The sequence below is a fragment of the Sus scrofa genome, chromosome 9, assembly GCF_054392235.1.
Source record: "Sus scrofa isolate SSC_HxYL_T2T_F1_AM1 chromosome 9, Sscrofa_HxYL_maternal_Yorkshire_Landrace_v2.0, whole genome shotgun sequence".
Lineage (NCBI taxonomy): Eukaryota > Metazoa > Chordata > Mammalia > Artiodactyla > Suidae > Sus > Sus scrofa.
The window spans coordinates 114065719-114087831 of record NC_139391.1 but is presented as its reverse complement, the minus strand read 5'-3'; the positions used below and the strand labels follow the sequence as shown (position 1 = coordinate 114087831).

The 22113-nt window shown below is 50.3% G+C and overlaps 1 protein-coding gene across 1 annotated transcript; it reads right to left on the bottom strand.

Moving 5' to 3' along the window:
• Positions 1 to 251: 251 nt before the first annotated feature.
• Positions 252 to 19661, bottom strand: PDIA4 (protein disulfide isomerase family A member 4). Its single transcript, NM_001267834.1, is given in 10 exon segments — positions 252 to 1461; positions 2210 to 2443; positions 2722 to 2878; positions 5161 to 5312; positions 7102 to 7260; positions 7365 to 7570; positions 9727 to 9865; positions 11713 to 11918; positions 12971 to 13154; positions 19450 to 19661. Coding segments are annotated over 10 exon segments (1941 nt in total). The 5' UTR covers positions 19538 to 19661; the 3' UTR covers positions 252 to 1045.
• Positions 19662 to 22113: the final 2452 nt, after the last annotated feature.

The following is a 22113-nucleotide window of genomic DNA, read 5'->3' as shown; positions in this document are numbered from 1 at the left end:
CCTGCCCCCTCACGATGGAATGAATGCACCACTGCCCACTCCCACATAACCAAGAGTGGAGCCAACCAATGCCCCGCCCCCACTCAGGATGCCATCCCACCCTGGGCGTTCAGGGTCGGTGAGGCAACCTGCACTCTTCAGGGTGGAGAGCACTGCCCCCCCAACACACACACACACACACCCCCCGCCTCTCCATCTCCAGTGCACTGAGGCTCTGGGATGGGACGATGCTCTCTAGACAGTGACGGAGATTCATTTTCAATCATTTCTTTATTCCATCATGAAAGTCTTCCCTAGCCTTCCTATCACCTTAAAATAGCCGCCTGTGCCCCAGCTCAGGCCTCCTTGGCAAGGTCAATTCTGAAGAGGCAGGCGGCCTCTTGGAGGTTGAGCCTGAGGGCACCTGGGAAATGCTCCCACCCAAAGTCCTTGGTTTGGGAGGAGAAGGCACAGTGATACCCAGGCCTGCAGAGATGCTGCTTCTCCCTGGACCAAGCGGCGGCTCCAAGTTGGACTGAAATGATGTCCTCGGCAGGGTGTTTGGCGACAGTCCTCACTTTGTACCACAACAGGAAGAAACAAAACCCACACACCAACAGTCCGATCTTCAGCTAATGATCCCTCAGACAATGATGAAATAAAAAGATAAAAGGCAATGTGATTTGGCAAAGGCTTCTTACATTTTAAATTAAAAAAAAGGGGGAAAAAATTCACACAGAAGAGATTCAACTTGTCTGCTTTGAAGAAATATATTAAAGAAGGTGAAAGGTTAAAAAAATCAAATCCCAAATAATAATAAAAATAGATGTATCCTCTGTAAAATTCTGGACTAATCTACTGAGTCATTCATACCTATGCAGTATTCAGAACATGAGGTGAAATACCCAAGTATAAAAAATTAAAACACAAAACAAAAACACCTTGAGATACTGCCACTGAGGAAACCTGTCAGGCTCACGGCTGGCTCGGGCTCCCCTGCCGACTGCTGGAAGCTGCAGTGTGTCTGGTCTCTTCTGTGTTTGCCCTCTGTAGACTCTCAAGGCCTTCAAAGTTCTTCCTTGGTTCTGCTCAGTTTTGTGGCATGATCTTCTATAAACTTGCTCAAATGCTCCAGATCTCTGTTTCCATCCTCAAATTTAATTGGGTTCTTTTTATCCCCACTGGGGGCAAAGTAGATGGTGGGGAACCCCTCGACTTTGTAGCGGTCATTGGTGATGTCATTGGATGTTGCGTCCATCTTGGCAATGACTAGATTCTTGTGGCCCTTGTACTTCTTGCCCAGGGAAGTGTACACGGGCTCCAGCTGCTTGCAGTGCCCGCACCAGGGTGCGTAGAACTCAATGAGGACATCCTTCTTGGGATCCATCACAATGGAGTCAAAGGTCTTCCCCACCACGATCTTGACTGGCCCCTTGTTGTTCTTGGGCACCGGCTGGGATTTGATAACTGGCTTCAGTTTTCCTGAGGAGGAAAGCAAACAGAGGAGGGGTGTGAGAGCCAAAAGGCCTGAATCCTGGTGGCTCTGACTGGATTAGGCAGTAAGGCTGGTCTGACGTGCAGGACAGGCAAGTCAGACGCTGCCAGGGCCAGGCAAGACCTTGGCCCCACAAGCCCACTCCTATTTCTCTGGTTTCTCTCACATCCTCTATTTTCCCAAATCCTGCAAAGCCCAGAGAAGATGCAGGTGGTTACTTCCAAGGCCTAACAGGCACTGGGTCCTGTTCAGTGAGGCCGTCACAAGAGATGCTGCTGGGGTGGAAGGGTTAGGAGAGCAGGTGCCACAGGCAGAGAAAGAAGGAGAATGTCTGCCCACCAGCAGCCAGTGCTGAGGACCCAGGGCCATGTGCTCGAACCAGATCAGAAAGACACTCCCTCTGTTTGATGCCAAAGCAAGTTTCCCATGCACACAAAACACTTCTAGATCCAAAAGCCTGCTGTACTTTAAATATTTTCAAAATAAGGCTCCGTGAGACTTCTAAGATATGTTTTCTTTCTACTATGAAAAAGAAAGAAAGAAAAAAAGAAAAAAAGAAAGAAAGAAAGAAAAGGAAGAAAAGAAAGAAAGAAAAGAAAGATGAAAACAAAACAAGAAAAGGCAAAAGACAGGGATTCTCCATTCCCCTCCTCCTGTCTTTCAGGTCCAGAAGGAAACCCTGGGCCAGGCTCCTGGGAACAAGGGGGTAGGGACTCGGAGGCCGGGCAGGCTCACCCTTCTTGAAGGCAGTGACAAAGCTGCGGAGGGCGTTGGCATCGAAGTCATCGGGCTCCATGGCGAACTTGCGGCCGCCCTCGTCCAGGATGGCTGCGTTCACCTCCTCACCGCTCTCACTGAGCCCCAGGTCCTTCACCTCCGTGGCGAAGTCCTCTTCGTCGGCCACGGCAAAGGTGTACTCGGGGAAGTCCTTGGCCACCTCCAGGACCTTGCTCCGCCAGAACTGAGTGGCTAAGGATGGAACCGAAGGCTGTGAGCGAAGCCACAGAGGCCGGGCCCCAGATGCGGCCGCTCGGACCCTCCAACCAGGCTCAGGCCGCAGCCCGAAGGAGCATTTCAGGAAAGGTCGTAATGTGAGGCTCTGCCCGCCCAGAGTCGGGGCTCAGGGGTCTGTCTCGCTGCCTCACCTCGAGGCGCCCCTCCAGCTCTAGCAGGGAGGAGCGCAGGGGAGTGGGGAGACCCTGGAGCCCTTAGGTCCACATCTCTGCCAAGCGCCCACCCGGCCTCACCTGCCCGGTAGTCGAAGCTGAAGTCCACGCCGTAGTACACGACCACCAGGGGGCGCCGCGAGTAGCGCTTGGCGTCATTGGAGGCCTTGCGGTGGCCGACCAGGGGCAGGGTGTACTTCAGCACGTGCTCCTTGATGGCGGAGGCCTCCGTGGAGCCCTGCAAGAGGAGGGTGGGTGAGGCGCAGCTCTCTGTCACTGTCATGGGAAAAGACGTCTGCCCTGAGGGACGGGCTTGGGACCCCGTCCCCAAGTGGGCCTCTTAGGCAACCACAGAGCCAGTTGCCTGTCCCTCTGGGTCAGGACTCGCCCTCCAGGTCAGTCTGGATCTCCTGGCTCTTGGATGACTGCAGCCGTTATCGTGGACGGAACCATACCGACACCCAATCTTCCCTGGTCTGACCCTCACAGCAGCCTGTCAGGGACACAGCAGGAGATGTGAAGGGAAGTGGCCACCTGGGTTCTGAGCTCTGCCTGGAGAAAGCCTGCCGGAATGCCCACCACACCAAAGCTGGGGTGAGTGTGCAGTCAGACCCTATCTCCTCTGGTCCTCCAGATGCCAGCCTCAGAACCACCCAAAGGCGGACCTCACAGGGCAGAAGAAACCCAGCCACTGCGAGGTTAGGCCGCTTGCCCAGCAGGAAGTTGTGGATGATCACTGCTCTCTTCCCCCAGAGCCCTAGTCCCATTTGGATGGATGGTCAGGGTCGCCTGGATCAGGTGCCCCAAGATGGCACTGAAAAATGGCAGGTCTGGCTAGGTGGGAGGAGGAAGCAGAGGCCATGGGGCGTCTTTAGTCAGCCCCTGGACCAAATGTCACTCAGAAGGCACACTCGAAAGGCGAGCCAAGTGGAGCTCCCTTGTGGCAAAGAGGGTAAAGGATCTGGTATTGTCATTGCAGCAGCTCGGGTCACTGCTGTGGCATGCGTTCAGTCTCTGGCCTGGGAACTTCCACATGCCATGGGTGTGGAGGGAAAAAATAGTAGAGCTGAGTGACTCAAGACACACGTGCTCCAGAGCTGAGCATTCAGCACCCACAGGCCCAAATCTGAAAGGCCAAAGGCCTCCTCACATCTGTAAGTAAGTGACTGACCCGTCTCACAGCAGTGCTTTGCTGACTTTACACACATTTATCTGTCCTGCCCTTGTCTTCCCTTTGTCCTAATTTCTAAATCCACTTTTGTTTAAATTGCCTTTATTGTGTTGTGTGAATTTTTGTAAAGCAGCCTTAAATAATTCTTGGAACAAAGATGATACATAAATAACACCAATCCATTTAAAAATTTTTAAATGCATGATCAGGCAAAAGAAAAAAAAAAGAGTAAAATAACAGTGATGTGTAGATCTCAACCTTTTGGCATCAAGGACCCCTTCAAGAATCTACTGAAAGCTACAGACAGACCCCTTTCCTGGGAACATGCACAGCACACAGAACTGTGCCTGATTCCTGTGGTCCCCAGACCCCAAGCTCATCAGGATTCCTCTGTGGACCCAGGGTCAGTATCTCTGGATGCTTAAAAAAAAAAAAAAAAAAAAAAGCAAGAGGGAGTTCCCTGATGGCCTGGCAGTTAAGGATCCAGTTTTGTCTTTGCTGTGGCGAGGGTTTAATCCCTGGCCTAGGAATTTCTGCATGCTGCAGGCATAGCCAAAAATAAATAAATGAATAAATGTGGGAGAGCGCGAGAGGGAGAAAGAAGCCGGAGCAGAGGGAGTGAGATGCAACCACCCTATACTTTCTGGCTGGGGAAGAAGCAAACCTGCCTTCTCCCCTTATTCTGCTCCTAACTGGCTGTGTACCCCCAGTGTTACTAGCTCACTTCTCTGCAGCCCAGTCTCTTTCTATCAAATAAAATCTTTGGATTCCAGCTGTAAGGTTTCTTCCAAACCTGAAGATCTGTTCTGTGGAGGGTAGGGGCCCCCGGGAAGCACTCGGAACACTGAGCTCACCTGAGCTCACCCTAGGTTGGGAACTCCCTTTGCCCCTCAAGGTGAGTGTCACACCCCTCACAAAGACAGGGAGTGGGGGCAGGTAACGGAAAGAATGGCCAAGTCCACATGCCATACCCTACAGTTTTACCCAGCGCTCAAGCTGCCGCATGGAAAAGTGTGGCTTAGCTTAGACCCAGAAGCATAGCCTGGCCAAGAGCCACACCAGCCATGCAGGTCAGTGCTGGACCACCAGGAGATATGAAGAGTAAGGTAGCCTTTCTGGCAGAAGCCACCATGTATGTGAGACACTGCCATCCCTGTACCTCCCATATCCTGTGCTCCATCCTGAGCCTCCCAGGAACCTGTGCCTTTACTGGAGGGGCAGAGAGAGGGGGAAAAGGCACTCTAGACCCTATGTATGGAGCGAAATCTCCATGTTTCAAAACCACCTTGCTGGCTGGACCAGGACCTTCATGCCCATCAGCCGCCCAGGGGCTGGCATCCCTCACCCACCTGGATGTGCAGCACGTGGCTCTGAGGCTCGTATTTGGATTGGAATTTCTCAGGTTGCATGACGACCAACTTGTCTGGGGAGACTTTCAAGAACTTTGCTATTTCAGTGCTGAAAGTGTGGTACAATTTGTAATCTTCTCTCAGGCTGTTAGCTGAGAAATTAACAGAAGGAGAAAGGCACAATTTACTCAACTGTTTAAGTGATCTGGGTTCAACTCACTGCCCACATCAACCAAAGCAAACGCTTAGTAAATAGTGTAATGACTGCCATGAACTCAGTGTGGTCAATACCCAGAGCTTAAACACGTGAAAGGAGCTCGGATTTAAAAACTTGGGATAGTTAAAACCTGTATGTCTTAGAATTAATTTTAAAAATAAACTGGGAGTTCCTGTTGTGATGCAGCAGAAACAAATCCGACTAGTATCCATGAGGACGCGGGTTCAATCCCTGGCCTCGCTCAGAGCTTTTGGAATTGATGGCAGACTTAGATTCAAATAATAATTTTCAACCTGATAACTGTGTGACTTCAGGCATGCTAGTTAGTCACCTCCCCGAGCCCCAGCCCCTCCTTTGTAGAAATACAACAGAGGACCCGACAGACCAGCGTGAGGATGGAATAAGATCCTCCCCCCCAAGAAGGCAGGTGCAGGTCAGTCTCTACCTGTCCTAAGCCACTAGGTGCCTTGGGTATTTGGCATTTGTTATCAGGTGACCATGGGTGGAGAGACAGAGAGACTTCAAGAACTTGTCTATTCTTTCCCCCACTGCTCCCCTCCCACCAGCCTCCTTGTCACCCACCTTGCATCCCTAGGGCTGTGTCTGGCTCCTTCCCACAGTCCACACACCTGGGCCAGTGACTCTCACCCCTGACTGAGACTCGCCCAGCCAGCCAGGTGGAGTCACATGAGTCAGACTGGGAGTAGGGTGGCTGGTCTGGCAGTACAGGCAGCACCCAGGTTCACCCAGCCTGACAGCACCAGAACCTACATTTTGACAAGACCCCGGGGATCGGCATCACATAAAGGTGTGGGTCTGAGGACTCGGCAGCTGCCTATGGCCCTGGATGGGCTAGGGAACCCCCTACAAATTTCTAGCACAACGGAAGACTGAGGAGGCATGAATGAGTTTAGCTCTGCTTAAATTTTACTACATTAATCTGCACTGGACACACATACAACCCCTACTGCACATCATAGAAGTCCGCACTAAGTGGCAAGCAGTGCACTTAACAGATTACTTACTCACTACTTTACAGTAGAAACCCAAGCCATCTTGGGGTGTGTGAGTTGGGGTGAGGGAATGGAGGGTACTCCGGAGGAGATGATGGAGACCAAGAGGATCCCTGTCCCTGAAAAACCACCTTTCATTCATAACCAAGGGGCCGTCCAGGGTGGCTGGGACACCTGCCTTGCTGGACACCACTGACAGCCGTGCATGACCAAGTCACTTCCCAGGCCAGCATTCATTGAGTGTTTAGTGTCACCAGGCACTTGGCTAGGCACTTCCTCCACATTATCTCAACTGATCTAACAGCCTTCCAAGTGGGACAGGTTGTCATATTGGATATGAGGTCACTAGCTGATCGAGTTGCCGACTATGGTCACAGTGCTGCTAACCACCAGCAAAGCCAGAACTGATGGAGAAACCCCCACTTTCTGGCTCTGGGAAGGGGCTCCTGAAAGGGGAAGAGGATGGCATAGTCCTTTTGTCTACTTAGTAAGAAATCATATCATCCATGTGTAATTAAGGCAGCAGAAAACCAATCCCCACCCCTGACTGCGAAAAGGAAAGCCCATTCCCACATATGCAATTTCAATGCTTCCATCAAGCCACCCCCTAAATCCATGCCCAGGAGCTTTATGCAAAGGTAGTAGACTCCCCTGCCACCTCAGATGGCCTGGGCAACTGCACTCAGTCCAGCCCAGAGGGCCTCTCCTTACCGGCGTCCTGGTACTGCTGGTAGGCTGGGTCACTCTCCGAGTTGAAGACGCCAATGATGATGACATCATCCCCATCCTTCAGGAACTCCTGGACCTGCTTCAGGGCCAGGATCTGCTTGGAGGGCGGCCCCGACTGCTCAATCATGTAGTCAACAATCCCTGGGAGCAGATCACAGGCCTGAGAGGGGCTCAGGGGTCCAGGGCGCCCACATGCGCCAGGAGCTTCCCCCCCTCACCAAGGCAGGAGAAGCAGGCGGCAGTACCGTATTTTTCCCGTGGGCCGTTGTAATCAAAGGGCTTCCCCTTGCGGAAGATTTTCAGGGTGGGATAGCCGGAAACATCAAACCTCTTGGCCAGGTCAGTTTCTGCGGTGGCGTCAACCTTTGCCAGGGGGATCGGGGGTGAGCGCTTGCTCAGCTCCTTGGCAGCCCTCTCGTACTCAGGGGCCAGTTTCTTACAGTGTCCACACCTGCAAGAGGAAGCAGTTTTGTCAGGAGCCTGTTCTAGTGCAGACACAGCCTCCCAGCTAAGTGCAGTGCAAAAACCCAGCCTGCCTTCTCGAGAGACTTGGAGAGATCCAGTCGATCTCGCTGCTCCCTATGAGGCCACTGCCCAGGCCGTTCCTGAGAGGCCAGCAGGATATGGCCTCCTCCTGTGGACTTGACACACAGGAGATGTACACACGCACGCACGCACGCATCCAAGGGTGTAACTGTGGCCCCGGGTAAGATGCAGGAAAGGCCAAGATTAATCTTCTTGGTTGGAGAGTGGGGGTGGGTAAGAATACAAGTCAGGGATGTCTTCATACAGGATGTAAGGGCTGAGCTGGGACAGGAGGTGAGGTAGGAGGTAGGTGGGCTCCTGGGCTGAGAATAGCTGGGACTTGTAAAATTGGGCCTTGTTTCCGCCTCAAGGAAAAAGTTCGTTGAGGAGCTGAGCTCAGCTGGAGTAGAGAGATAAGATTGTTAGAATGGCAGGGAAGGAGGAGGCAGAGGCTGGAGCAACGAGACTGTAAGCGGAGTTTGTTGACCAACAGAGTGGTCGGGAGCTCTGAGCAGGCGAGACATGGGCTCCCCAGCCACAGGAGAGTGCTTGGGTTTTTTTATAAAGACAGGGGTCGTCTTGTTGAGCCATGTAGTCTGTGGCCTTGGGGCTATCTTGGTCTTTGGAAACTCGTCTGCTGCATGCGCCTATTCAATATTAGGCCTTGTTTCATTTTCCACCTAAGAAAGATGACCATTCGATCACTCCTGGGGTCAAGGAGATCTCCCCAATTACACATGCACAGTAAGACTTTCTAGGGATCAGAAAGGAAGGGGACACCAGGCCATAGTAAGTCCTGACACCATCCTGGCACCCTCTGCTCCGGAATCCGTCTTTCCCAAAAGATGCACACACATAGTGGGGAGGGTCCTAGGTCCAGTCAGGGGTGAAAAAACATGATAATTGGCCAAAGGTAAACAAAGACCTGGAAAAACTGTCTTATATAAGTGATTTAAATCACCTCTCTGGCACGTTCTTCATTGAGGGGGATGCCCACACCCGCACTCCTCTTTAGGGTGTGTTTACTTGTTTCTGACTTAAATAAATAAACCACTTCTGTGTGTGCTCTGCCACATGTTGTACTGTGACTCTAACAATAAACTTTATACCTGTTTTCACAGTCTTTGCCTCCTTGAAACATGCTTGTTTTCAACAGGGGGCAAGAATCAGGGCAATTCTGCTTTTAGCCTCTAGCTAATCTAGTGGCTAGGACTCCTGGTTTTCATCCAGGCTGCCCAGGTTCAATTCCTGAGCAGAAAATTAAGATCTTGCTCCAGGCCATCACTCACTGCTGTCTCTCCAAGGTCACAGGGACGGGCAAGAAGTGGACACAAGCCTGTGAAGGGTGAATGGGGGGAGGGGACAAAGACGGGAAAGCTTGAGTTCCCGTTGTGGCGCAGAGGTTAACGAATCCGACAAGTAACCATGAGGTTGCGGGTTCGGTCCCTGCCCTTGCTCAGTGGGTTAAGGATCCGGTGTTGCCGTGAGCTGTGGTGTAGGTTGCAGACGCGGCTCGGATCCCACGTTGCTGTGGCTCTGGCGTAGGCTGGCGGCTATAGCTCCGATTAGACCCCTAGCTGGGGAACCTCCATATGCCGTGGGAGCGGCCCAAAGAAATAGCAAAAAAAAGCCAAAAAGCCAAAAAGCCAAATAAAAAAAAAAAAAAGACGGGAAAGCTGTGGGGACCCTGAGGCTCCAGCATAAGAAAGGGGTGCCTCCTGAGTGTAAAGCAAGGCTGAAGGTCATCTTCTGAGATTCACTCTGGAACAAAGAGCCATGACCAGAGATGAAGAGAGATAAAACCGAGATTCAAACACCTCAGGAGGGAGGCAGCGAGGCTCAGGTGACAAAGTCTGGGACAGGCCCCAACTGCCACCCCTGACCTGCTGTTGGGCAGCTCTGTTCTTTCCTCCCATGCCTCCTGCAGACTGAAGGGGTGTCACCTCCCACTGCCTAAAGAGCCGTGCTGTCACAGAGACAGTTCCTTTGGGGTTGCTCCCCTGGCACATGCCTAGTGTGAGCAGACTTGGCAGGCTGGGCCTGATCAGTATCTGAGCAGCGCCAAGACGGACACCACCTTACCATGGGGCATAAAACTCCACCAGAATGATGTCTGCGTCATTCACCACTTCATCGAAGTTATCTTTGGTCAGCACGAGAGTGACTTCTGGTGGGGGAATCCAGTTGGGCTGGGAGATCTCTTTGACCTTGGCAACAATTTCTGGAAGAAACCATACAAGACTGGGCATGCACAGGGCCCCAGCCTCGCTCCAGAGGCAGGAGGGGAAGGGCAGAAAGAGGAAGTGGGGCCACAGCACAGGACACGTGTGGTTTCCTGAAACCCAATGGCATCTACAGTCAGGGCCACTCTACCTGTTTCCAACAAGCACCTGTCACGTTTCCACTGCACATGTCCCCCTGCCTTCTGCATGGGACAGTCCAAGCCCAATCTGAGGAGTGACACTTCCTACCAGACACTTCACTCCAAGTGAAGCCCAACAGGTCCCCACGTGTGCCTAGCCATAGTATGTAGAAATACATATGTATTTAGACGCACACATCTAGCACTGGCATAGTAGGCACGTCACAAAATGGGACCAAACTGGAGAAACATGAGACGAGGAGCAGCGGCTCCCACGCTGCTCAGGCTGCACTGGCCTCACCTGGGAAACCAAGATAAAAAGGCCCATCTATGGCCTGGTCCCTGGGGACAGATTCAATGCCAGGCATGGGACACTGAATACATTCTCATAAAACACTTTCCAAGTGGTTCTTAGGAGGAGCAGCTGCAAACCTTTGCTTTTTTTTGGCTTTAGAATCCAGCAAGGAGCCAGTGGAGCAGACCTCCAAGTACACAAGCCTCCTTATTCTAAACAACCAAGCACACCACTTTCAACCTGTTTGTAGATTCAGCTCCTTGTGCACCATGATGGCGAAGACGTACTTGTTAGGTAAAGACATGAAGGTGCAGACAATGTAAGATATGCAAACAACTGTGTAAAAATGACACACCCACAGAGACACATTTGCTTTGATGTGTACAAAGCACCTGTAGGACACAGGAGAAACCTTACTCGAGCCACCTTCCTGGAGGGGAGCTGGATAACCAGGGTCAGGGTCAAAACACTATTGGTTGTCCACCTCTTTGAATTCAGAACCACATGAAAACACTTTATCCAGTCAATATAATGTGAAGATAATAGCCATGAAGCACTGATCTGTTTTCTCTGTGTGTCGCATGTGGGCTCCAGTGCTCAGAGAATCACAGGACAGACTCTCACACCCACTGGAAGGGAATCGTGAGAGCAAGTCCATGAAACCTCACACTCCATGATGAGAGACCCGATGTGCAGAAAGGGAGCCCTTGCAGGGAACACAGGGCTATGAAATAGCTAGAGAGACCCCAAACCTGTTCAGTGCTATTCTCACTTTGCCATACTGAAAATGGAAAATGCAGAAAGCAATCTTCCCTTTTTTAAGAAAGTGATCAAGAGATGCGCTAAAGGCTACCACAGTGTTATTTGTTCATTCATTTAACGAAACTTATTTAGTGCCTGATGTGAGCCAGGCAGGGATCCATCAGACCTGGTTTTACAAATGCTCCCCACACCAGCGGTTCCAACAAGAGGCTTTGGACTCACAGGCTCGGCAAGCCCTGGGCATTCACAAGAATTTGCATTTCTAAGCCAGACCTGAAACTTAGGGAATCAGCTCTGGGACGGGGGTCAGCAATCTGCCTTACCGAAGTCCCCCTCTCCGCCCCAGGTGAGTCTGATGCAAGCTAGACATTCAGAAGCACTGCTGCAGAACACCAAGGCCCGTGGCCTCCAGTGTCACTTAACACTCCAGCTCCAGACCTGGAGCTTTATGGTGATCAGTGGAAGAAGGTACCTCCTCCCATCCAAGGACAAGGTTACCTTGGACACTCTAGCAGGGGTCACTCCCAGCCCACTCAACTTGGCTTCCTTCCTCTACCATCCAAATTCTCCTCTCCTCATCACCTCCATTCTCCTGTCCAGAGGAAGAGAGTCCTGGCCCTGACCTCCCCAGCAGCTCAGGACTGCTCACCTTCCTGGGTCCTGGAGCCCTCGTAGTCAACAGCCTGCCCCTTTTTAAGGATCTTGATGGTGGGGTAGCCGCTCACATCAAACCTGCTGGCCAGTTCCGACTCTGAGGTCGCGTCGATCTTTGCGACAGGAATGGGAGGGTCATTCTCCTTCAAGGTAGTTGCAATTTTTTCATATTCTGGAGCAAACTGCTTGCAATGTCCGCACCTAAGAATGAGATTTAGGGGAGGAGAAGCAGGTTAACCAGACCCAAGGAGACATACATCCAGCAACGCAAACAAAACCCAGGGCACTGGGACCAGAAATGTTTGTGGTTAAGAGACGTACAACAGGGGAGGCTGAGGCGGCTGGAAGTCAAACAGGCATGTGGAAACTTCTGGGTCAGGGACTGAACCTGCACCACAGGAGTGACAACACTGAGTCTTTAACTGGTAGGCTACCAGGGAACTCCAAGATGCATTTCTTAAACTTCTCAGTTTTAATTTCTAATATGGTAACTAATAATAAACATGACCCACATAACAAGCTCTTGGGGGTCCTCAATGTTTAAGGGTTAAGGGGTCCTGAGACCAAGATGTTTGAGCAGGGCTGATCTATAAAACAGGAAAAATACAACCTCACAGGCTGATTCAAAGGACTTAAGATGTTTTATATAAAACATCTCATACTACACTGGACAAACATTAAGTATATCTTGACTATTCTGTCTCTAAAGTGAACCCAGGAAGGCAGGAGAAAGGAGAAAGAGAAGATGGGATTATGGAAGGTTAAAAACACAGAAGAGAGGCTGGGGAAGAAGCATGACATGCTGCACCATGAGGGTGAAAGGCTACTGCCCCAGGGTCCATTCGCTTTTTTTACTGGAGCCCCACTGCCACCACCACCCTGGGGCCAAGCTGCACTGGGCAGGGGGAAAGAGGGGGCAGAATCTGTCACAAGGGGTGTGTCACCCGCACAGGTCTCTGTGTCATCACAGCTCATTAGCCACCCCCAGCTATAACTATCTGAGGACATGTTCACATTTTTTAACCACTGGACTCTGAGGTGCATGGGGCCCCAGTCAGAGAGGGCTGGCTCACTGAACATACAATGCAACCTGGCAGAATGCTAAGCTCCTGGTGCTCCTGAACCAGGAGTCTGGGGTCCTGCACCGCGACACTACCGCCCTGTGGGGTCTGGATGACTTCAAGGGGTCAAGCCTGTGACAGAGAGGAACCCCTGGCGTAGCTGGCTGATGGAAGTGGAGCGTGGGGCCTCACCACGGAGCGTAGAACTCCAGTAGCACCGTGTCTTTGTCAGCCACGAAGTTATCAAAGTTCGAGTCTTTTAGGACTAAGACTCCGTTTTCTTCCTTAACTTCTAAGTCATCGTCGTCCTCCTCCTCATCGTCGTCCTCTTCCTCCTCCTCCTCCTCCTCAAGAGCATCTTCTTTATGAGAAGAATCTGAGCAGAACATATTAAGACTGCTTAGGAAACTGGTGACTCCTCTCCTTAAAAACTTTCCTAGAACGCTAAACCCTCAGAATGGTCCTGTGTCCAGAGTGATCCCTGGTGGGGCTACCACATGAAGAGGTGATGACCTCAGGCCCCCCAAACCACAGAAATTCTGCTCTAAGTTTGCATGTTGGGTGGCCACTTAAGATTTCATTTAGGGGCGTTCCCGTCGTGGCGCAGTGGTTAACGAATCCGACTAGGAACCATGAGGTTGCGGGTTCGGTCCCTGCCCTTGCTCAGTGGGTTAACAATCCGGCGTTGCCGTGAGCTGTGGTGTAGGTTGCAGACGCAGCTCGGCTCCCGCGTTGCTGTGGCTCTGGCATAGGCCGGTGGCTACAGCTCCGATTAGACCCCTGGCCTGGGAACCTCCATATGCCGCGGAAGTGGCCCAAAGAAATAGCAAAAAGACAAAAAAAAAAAAGATTTCATTTAAAGGGAGGTTGTGACTAAAAGATGTCTGAGGTCGTTTGCTTAGTTACAGTGGCTACTAAAACCCAGAGTTGAAATAAGTTCAACTAAGAGACAGACCTCTGAATCATAGTGATTCATGTATGTGACAATAATGTTACCTGATCCAATAATACATTAAATTATTAAAAAAAAAATGTTGGAGTTCTTGTTGTGGCTCAGCAGGTTAAGAACCTGACTAGAATCCATGAGGACGTGGGTTCAATCCCTGGCCTCACTCAGTGGGTTAAGGATCCAGCGTTGCTGTGAGTTGTGGTGTAGGTCGTAGAAGTGGCACAGATCCCGAATTGCTGTGGCTGTGGTATAGGCCAGTAGCAGTAGCTCCAATTCGACCCCTAGCCTGGGAACTTCCATATGCCACTGGTACAGCCCTAAAAAGACAAAAAAACAAAAAAAGTCTGAAAAGTGCAGATCTAGGAGTTCCCACCGGGGCACAGCGGAAACAAATCCAACTAGGAACCATGAGGTTGCGGGTTCGATCCCTGGCCTCCCTCATTGGGTTAAGGATCCGGCATTGCCATGAACTGTGGTGTAGGTCACAGACGAAGTTGGGATCTGGCGTTGCTGTGGCTGTGGCACAGGCCATCAGCTACTACTCCGATCAGACCACTGGCCTGGGAACCTCCATATGCTGTGGGTGCAACCCTAAAAAGACACAAAGACGGAAAAAAAAAAAAAAAAAAAAAAAAAGAGCAGATCTAGATTTAAAGTCTAAAGGCCAAAGTAGGACTTAGAGGGCAGGACCGGCCCCTCTCCAAATGCAGCCACTCGCCCTTGCTCTGCATGCCTCCTGCCCAGGCCCAGGGAGGGCTCCCTGCTCGCCAGCCCTTCACCCACACCCACACTGTGCGTTTCAGGCGCTCACTCTGTGCCTCCCCCATGTCTGCACTCAAAGGCCAGGCTAACTTTCAGGAATTCCTCTTCCTCATCCTCTCTGCCTTCTACAAGGAGGCTCATATCCAGTCTCTCCATTCCCCCCACCCCACCCCCACCCACCAAAGAATGACTGCCTGGCCCCCAAATCATAATGAACAGGAAACAGGCACTGGGTCTCAACCTTTCATTATGGAGGATGGACTCCTATTTCACTTCTGAAAGGGGTGGCATTCTACCTCATACACATAAAAAAAACAGCCCCATAGGTGTTATACTCCTCCAGCAAAGGCCAAAGCATAAAGGGAGGAGGGTGAGGAATTATATTTTATTATCAAGTCAGCCCAAGTAATCTCCAGGATGAAGTTATCCCATGAAGAATTTTAGGATTTACAGGCCACCGGGCATCAAACACACAAATTACAGCTTTGTCCGACACCCTGCCTGGAAGCAACGTTCTCTTCCCGGAATGCAAGAATATGAGTACAGCTTATTATCAAGGTCCAACTGAATTTTTTGCTGAACTACAGGTACCAGAAATCTGTGGAATGGCAGTTCTTGTCACCCAAGCTCCCCAGCTGCTGTCACGTTAGTGAACAGAAGTGCAGCCAGCACGATTTCATTAACTCTGAAGGCAGAATGTTTTAAGGGGCCAATTACTCATTTTCGGAGATGCTTCCCAGGAGAGAAGGCAGCACTGATGGTGGGGCTGAGGTCAGAGCTTGAAAGCCTGCCCTGGGGACGCTGAAACCCCTGGGACTTGCTGGTCTTAGCCGCCCCCACCCTAAGCCAGTGCTGGGCCCACATCTGTTCAGACAAGCCACGAACTGGTCTGGGCAGCGCGGCAGCTTTGCAGTTCTAAAATCTACCTGTCTGCACACTACTGACAAAAAGAAACCCCAAACCTACCCCACTCCACCTCATCATCCACACTGTCCCTTCAAACACCCATTGCTCTTTCCTCTCACATTCCCCTCTCCAACTTCAGGCCCAAGTCCCTCCACTGCAGGGGCAGGATAAACAGCTCTAAAATCCAAAATGAAAACCCATTGATTTGAGGAGTATAAACCAAGCAGATTCCTATGCTTCCCGGGCGAGTTCCCTCCCCAGCCCTCAGTTTTTCTCCTGCCCTCCGCATACACCTGGGCCCAGCTCCCCAACACACCCACATCTCAGCTACCCTGCCACTCCCTCCTCCCCAGCCAGGACCCTGGGGGCAGACAGGCCTGCAGCAGCCCCAGGCCCCCCAGCACTATCTGCAGGAGCTTGGGGGAAGCGATGAGAACCGGGCTCCTCGTTATAGCAGGGCAGGACCCAGAGGAAGACAACTTGGGCTCAACACCGTCTCCACCTCTCAGGCTGGTGGCCTCAGCTCCTTTCTTTACACTCACATCACACTGAATCCCCTTCTGCTGGACACCAGCAGCCAATACTATCTATATACCCCAGTCCTCAGAAATTTGAGGACCTAACACTCTTGAGAACCTCTGCATTTAATCTCAGCTAGCCCGGGGCTCCCAGGACTTCCAGGAACACTGCCTACAGCAACCCTGCAGGGCAAGGACTAGCTGACCTCTGCTGGCCTGAGGGACCCTGATCACTTTGGTGGCTTTCCAAAGGCTAGCCTGACCCGCCCCCCACCAAAGTCCCACTCCAAGTGACCTACACGAGGGCTGTAAACCTGGGATTTGATGCAGGGATGTTTTGCAAGTTCTCTGCTCCTGTCAAGAGACCTAGGAAGCACCACATGCCTTGCCCCAGATCTGGGCGCTCACGCAGCCTGGAAGACCTGCATCGATTAGTCAAGCCCCTCAGGCGGTGCATCTCCATTCTCACCACCTGGCTGCTTGGCTCAGTAGGAAAATAAAGTTTACCTGCAGGCAGATGGATAGATCGGAGGAAGGCTGGCAAGAAAGCTCAGGGGAATTAATCCTCTCTTCAAGCTAAGAAACACAGCAAGAGAAGAGGGACTGGGCTATTTGCTCAAAGCACAGGGATAAGGTGAATTTTAAGAAAAGCAAAAGCAAAGATGCTTTCCTCCAGAAATGATCTGTGAGTCCTAGTGATGGGGCCCTCATGATTAAATGGATGTCCGTGAGTTATCCTGGGACAGAGCTCCTAACAGTGAACTCATTTCTTCATACTTTTTAGAAAATTGGTTTTCGTTTTCTATTTTTAAGGATAAGCAAAATGACAGAACATCCCCTACATGATTAAGGATCCTCAACTTCATGGCCCCCACTTTCCACTCCTCCCCAAACTGTCAATCCCCAGGAGAAGGTTTCCTCTGCAATTGGAGAAGGTGCTGGCTCGATATTCCTCCTGATTAAAACCCCACACATCCCTACAAGGAAAATATCTCACATATTAATGGGGAGACCATTCTTCACTGGGCTTCACTTTTAAAGTTGGACATTCTAGGATAGAAATATATCCAAAGCTTTCCAGTACCTTCTGGAAGGGTGCCATCTTCCTCAGCACGCTGTGAATGAAGCCTCAGCTCCACACATCCACCTGTAAGGCCACTCCTCTAATTAGGCCACTGCCACCCCTGTCCATTCTCACCAGTACACCTGACAACACTGGATCCTGCCCAGCCTGGATGCAGACAGCTCCCTCCAGGATGTCCCCACCAACCTCCTTAGCTGGTCACTCTTCTCTCCCCATCAGAGAAGTGCCCATAAAAGTTGAGTAAATCCTACCATTAGGTCCATACTGAACAGAGAAAGAGAACTTTGTTCTCAGATATAACACCATTTAACTGATATGTTTCATGTGCCAGGCTCTGTGCTGAGCACTTAAGCACTGAGTCTCATCCTCCAAGAGAAACATATTACATGCACTTTACAGATGAAGGAACAGAGCTTCAGTCACCTGCTCAAGGATCACAAGCTACTCAGCAGGGTCCTGAACACTCAGCTGCTATGCCTTGTTGTCACATCAGACTTTTTTCCCAGGGTGCCCTAACCTTTACGCGGATTCCTTTGATAATTATTTCCTAGAAATGAGAAGAGAGGGGCAGCTGAACAGTTCCTCAGCACTGCACTGAAGTGAGTTTTCCCTGACTTTAAAATCTAAACCAATCCCCAATAAAAGCAGGCAAGAACCAGAATCCAAATATTTTTCTTTACTCTCTTGGTTGAAAAGACGTGGAGTACAGGTGGCCTCTAGTCAGAGAAAAGAAGCCCAACAACCTGAGGCTTATGTCATCAGCGCTTAAGTTCTGTTCAGTAACTATATTCTTGGGGGGGCCTTTATGGGCCCAGGCACCAATGGGCTGTTTGAATCTAAAATATGAGAGGCAAAAAAGAGGGGGTTAAAAAACCCTGAACACTGGGAACATCTAGGGGAGAGGAAAGTGTGGCTCCAAAATAAATCCACAGGACAGTTATCTGTGTTAGAAGCTAAATGTGAAGGGCTAGGGATGGGAAAGAGTCAAGGTAACAACTAGAAGCCCCACCCCACGAGACCCCAGAGAATCCCCCACTTACCACACAGGCGACTGCTTCCTAGGACCTACACTCCATCACTACATATGGCATCAGTGACCTGTGACCCAAATGACAAATTCACTTGTCCTAGAAGCCTGTGGTGCCCACCCATGACTGCCATTCTTCCAGGCCTTTTAAGAATCCCGAAAAACAGAACCACTAGGTCAGAACCAAGACAAAGCTGTCTGCTTTTCCGCTCAGATCCAAAAACTAGCCCCGCCCCTTTACTGGTTCTCCAACTTTCAAGATGCCTCCCAAAGTTATTCTGCCCTTCATATCAGTGAAGAATGTTGTGAAATGAAGATTTCAGGGCTCACCCCTGCATTCTGCTAGGTTTATTTTGGGACTCTGTATTCAAATAAGCACCAGGTGATTTGGATAAAGGTCCTAAGACACACCTGTAGGTGACATGGCTCTCTAGTTTCTGCTGGCAGGTGTTCTTTTCAAGAGGTGGTTTCTAACTTCCTTTTCTATGTGGGTAAAGACCCTTGAATCAGTGACTGGCATAAAAGTTACTCAATCTGTTTGAAAGAGTATAAAGTTCAGACTTCCCCTACACGCTAACATTAGAAAGGGGGGGTATTTATATTGGAATAAACTCAACAGGAAAAAACTCTAGTCATCTAGAGAAAGGCCAGAGAGGAAGAAGGTTAAGACCAGCAAGGAGCTGTTCTCTAGGAATAGCATTTTTCTCTCGACTATAACTTTCCAATTTTCCAAGTTCTCTTATACCATTTGTTTCCAGCTAGCTGATTTCAAAGAACAATGCAGGAGCCATGACAAGTAGCTGTCCAAAGTTTCTCGCGGAGCGGGCACTTTACTGGCAGGGTCCACACTTAACTTCCAGAACCCAGCGCGGTGATAGGCACATACAATAAGTGCTGAAATAATGCTTGCAGAAAGAATGCTACCTCCAAGTTTCCACAAGATGCAAACCAAGCCACCCCTTTCTCCCTCAAACCACAACCCTTGAGTTAATAATATGTGAACGTATAAACCACATTTTTAAGACGCAAATGCTTAAGAGGTTTCCCACTTGGGTCTTCACGCCCTCGCCGCTTCTCTAAAATCTGTTATGAAATCAACGGCCCTTCTCCCTTCACCCTCCCTGAGCGTGTTAGCCTAAAACGCTTAACCAGTTCCCAAGCGCCCCTTCCCAGGAGCCGGCAGTCAGCCTCGGACCCGAGGGAAAATGAACAGAATCTGGGCGAAGGAGCCAGCGTGCAAAGAAGGCACTTTACACCTCTCCACATCCTAAGCCCCGGGGCAGCCCCGGCCCCTTCGCCGCCCTCCTCTTCCACATCTCCTAAGCGACCCTGCCCCGCGCTACCACCTTCAAACTCCAGCAAGTCGCCGGTGCCCGCGCGCGGTGCCCCCGGGCCCGGAGGCCCGACCCGCCGCCGGCCGCTCACCTTCGTCTGGGCCCCCGGCGCTCGCCGCGGCCAGCAGCTGAGCCAGGGCCAGGAGCAGGAGGAGCAGGCATGCTTTCCGGGGCCTCATCGCTGCGGTGCGGAGAGGCCTCCTCACTCCAGTTACTGCCGGGCGCTCCTGGACCTCAGGCCCTGGTCTCGCGAAACGAACCTAGAGGGAGGGAAAGAAACCCCCCGGAAGACCTCGCCAGCAATTGACTGGGGGCGGGGGAAGCCGCTGGCCGGCCAATCCCAGTCCGACTCCAGGCGCGGGCGGTGAGCGCCTGGGTGAGCGTATGAGCCCGGCGACACCGCCCACAGCTCAGATCCTCCACCCCAGCCTCCACCGCGCGCCCGGCGGCTTGCGAGTTTAAAGCTCTGAGTCCTAACGTGAGGTGCCCCCTTCTGATTGGCTGCGCCGCGGCCTCCAATCAGCGGCTGCCACTCGGTTTACCCGGAGCGCACAGGCTGAGAGAGAGAGCGGGGAGAACAAAGGCGGCGGGCCAGGGCGGGAGGGGAGGGGTCGGGCTACGCCTCGAGGAGCTATTGGCCGGTGGTGCTGTGGGAGGGGCCTGGGAACCGAGGAGGGCGGGGTTACAGGCTGTAGAAATGGGCAAGAAGAACACGTGTCCTTACGGGAGTAATGGATAGTGGACTAATGTGCAGACCGCAGGGAACAGGGGAGGCCCAGGAGCGAAGTAGCAGAGGGGTCCGAGCTAGTCTGTTGATGGGAAAGGGAGAAAATGGGACTCCTGAATTGGCTTCATGTTCGTGACCTTTTCCGTTCCTGATTGAAAGCTGCATTTCTTTCCTATATTAAAACACAAATTGGCCTTGAGGGCCGGGATCGCATGCAGTGAAAGTGAATCCAGAACTAGGATATGGGGAAGCTTTTCTCCAGGGTTTCCTGTGAAACCCTGAATCCTAAACTTTGCTTCATGTTATTTCTCTCCTGATTTTTTGCAAAAGTGAAATAACAGGTTTACATAAGTCTAAAAATAGACTTGAGGTTTTCCCTCTTGACAATTTAGGAGGGAAAAACTAGGTTAAGGTAATGATTTTTGTGTGTCAAGTCTGTGATGTGTCTTAGGATTTGAGATTTCTTTAACACTTGGGGATTTGTATGCCTGAAGAGTCACAGAAAAGAAATAGGTCAAAACTGGAGAGTCTAGAGTATTTTACTGTGTATACACATTAAGTCAGCAGGAAAGAAAGCTGGCTACTCACAGAATTTAGCAATTAGAAATTTTTTATTTGATCTTTAAATTTAATAAATTTTTATTGAACTCCCGAATCTGATGGTTCCCCCCCTCAATTTTGTTGGGCAGGAAGATGTTACACAATCCACTTTAAAGAGTAAATATATACTGATTTATCAGAATGCTATAAATGTAGAATATCAAACAGTTCAACATCATTTTAAGGAGCTCTTCAAAAGATATTTTTCTTCTGTGCCCAGGCAGAATTTTTATATTTCATGGTAGTTTTCTCTGAAACCTTATTAAACTGAGGACTGAGAGCCTATTTGACCAAATGTGGGACAAATACAGTTTCACTGTCCTTTGTTGGTTCAAGATAGAAAAGGAAATCTCTTAAGATGCAGCATATATATGTCTGTATACACACAAACATATGAAATCAGTTAAGTATCATATTGTGAAATTAAAGTAATATTTCATTTTTTAAAAAACATTTACTGTATATTAGAAATTCATTCAACAGCAAAACATTAGTTTATCAAGTTAAAAACTCCTTTTTTGCTTTCTGCTTCTTTTTTTTAGGGTTACATGTGTGGCATGTAAAAAGTTCTCAGGCTCTGGGTCAAATCGGAGCTGCTGCAGCCACAGCAACACAGGATTCAAGCCACATCTGCGACCTTCACCACAGCTCACAGCAACACCGAATCCTTAACCCACTGAGCGAGGCCAGGTACTGAACCTACATCCTCATGGATACTAGTCGGATTTGTTACTGCTGAGTTACAATGGGAACTCTTCCTTTTTTTCTTTATCCATAAATCTCATCCGATTTGGTTATGGGTACACCGTAGGCTGGAAGACCACTGTATTCAGGGTCAGAATGGAGAGAGATTTTTGTGATTATCTCTAAGACCTTCATAACTAGTTGTGGACATAGTAAAGCTGACTTTAAGTCACAGAACTGGCCTCCAGCTTGTCCCCAGGGATAAGGTTATGTTTATAAGTCAGCCTGAACATGTGCTTCCCTCTTCTATACAGCGCCCTCTAGAGAAGTGGCCTATGGGGAAGTCATTTTCTGCATCTAGTCTCCAGGTGGATCTGTGACAATGTCTTTACCAATCTTGGTACTATGTCACCTTTCACAAGCCAAGAATGTATGGTCAGAAAACTGTAAACTGAAACCAAGCAGCTGCACATCTGCATGCCCTGAGGGCAGGAGGTTTATGATCAACCTTTTGGGGGAGTTAAACCCTTTGAGATGAAACCATTTCTTCTATGTGCTGGAGAACTCAGGAATGGTCCCATGGTTTTGATGTAGTTCTCTTTCAGTAGAAAAGGGAAAACCTGAAGTTTGTTTTCAGAAATCTCTGCCTTTTCAGGCAAAAACTACTGTAGCCAGAGGTACGATCTGCATGTACTCTTCTCTTGTACTTTTTTTTTTTTTTCTGGTCTTTTTAGAGCCACACTC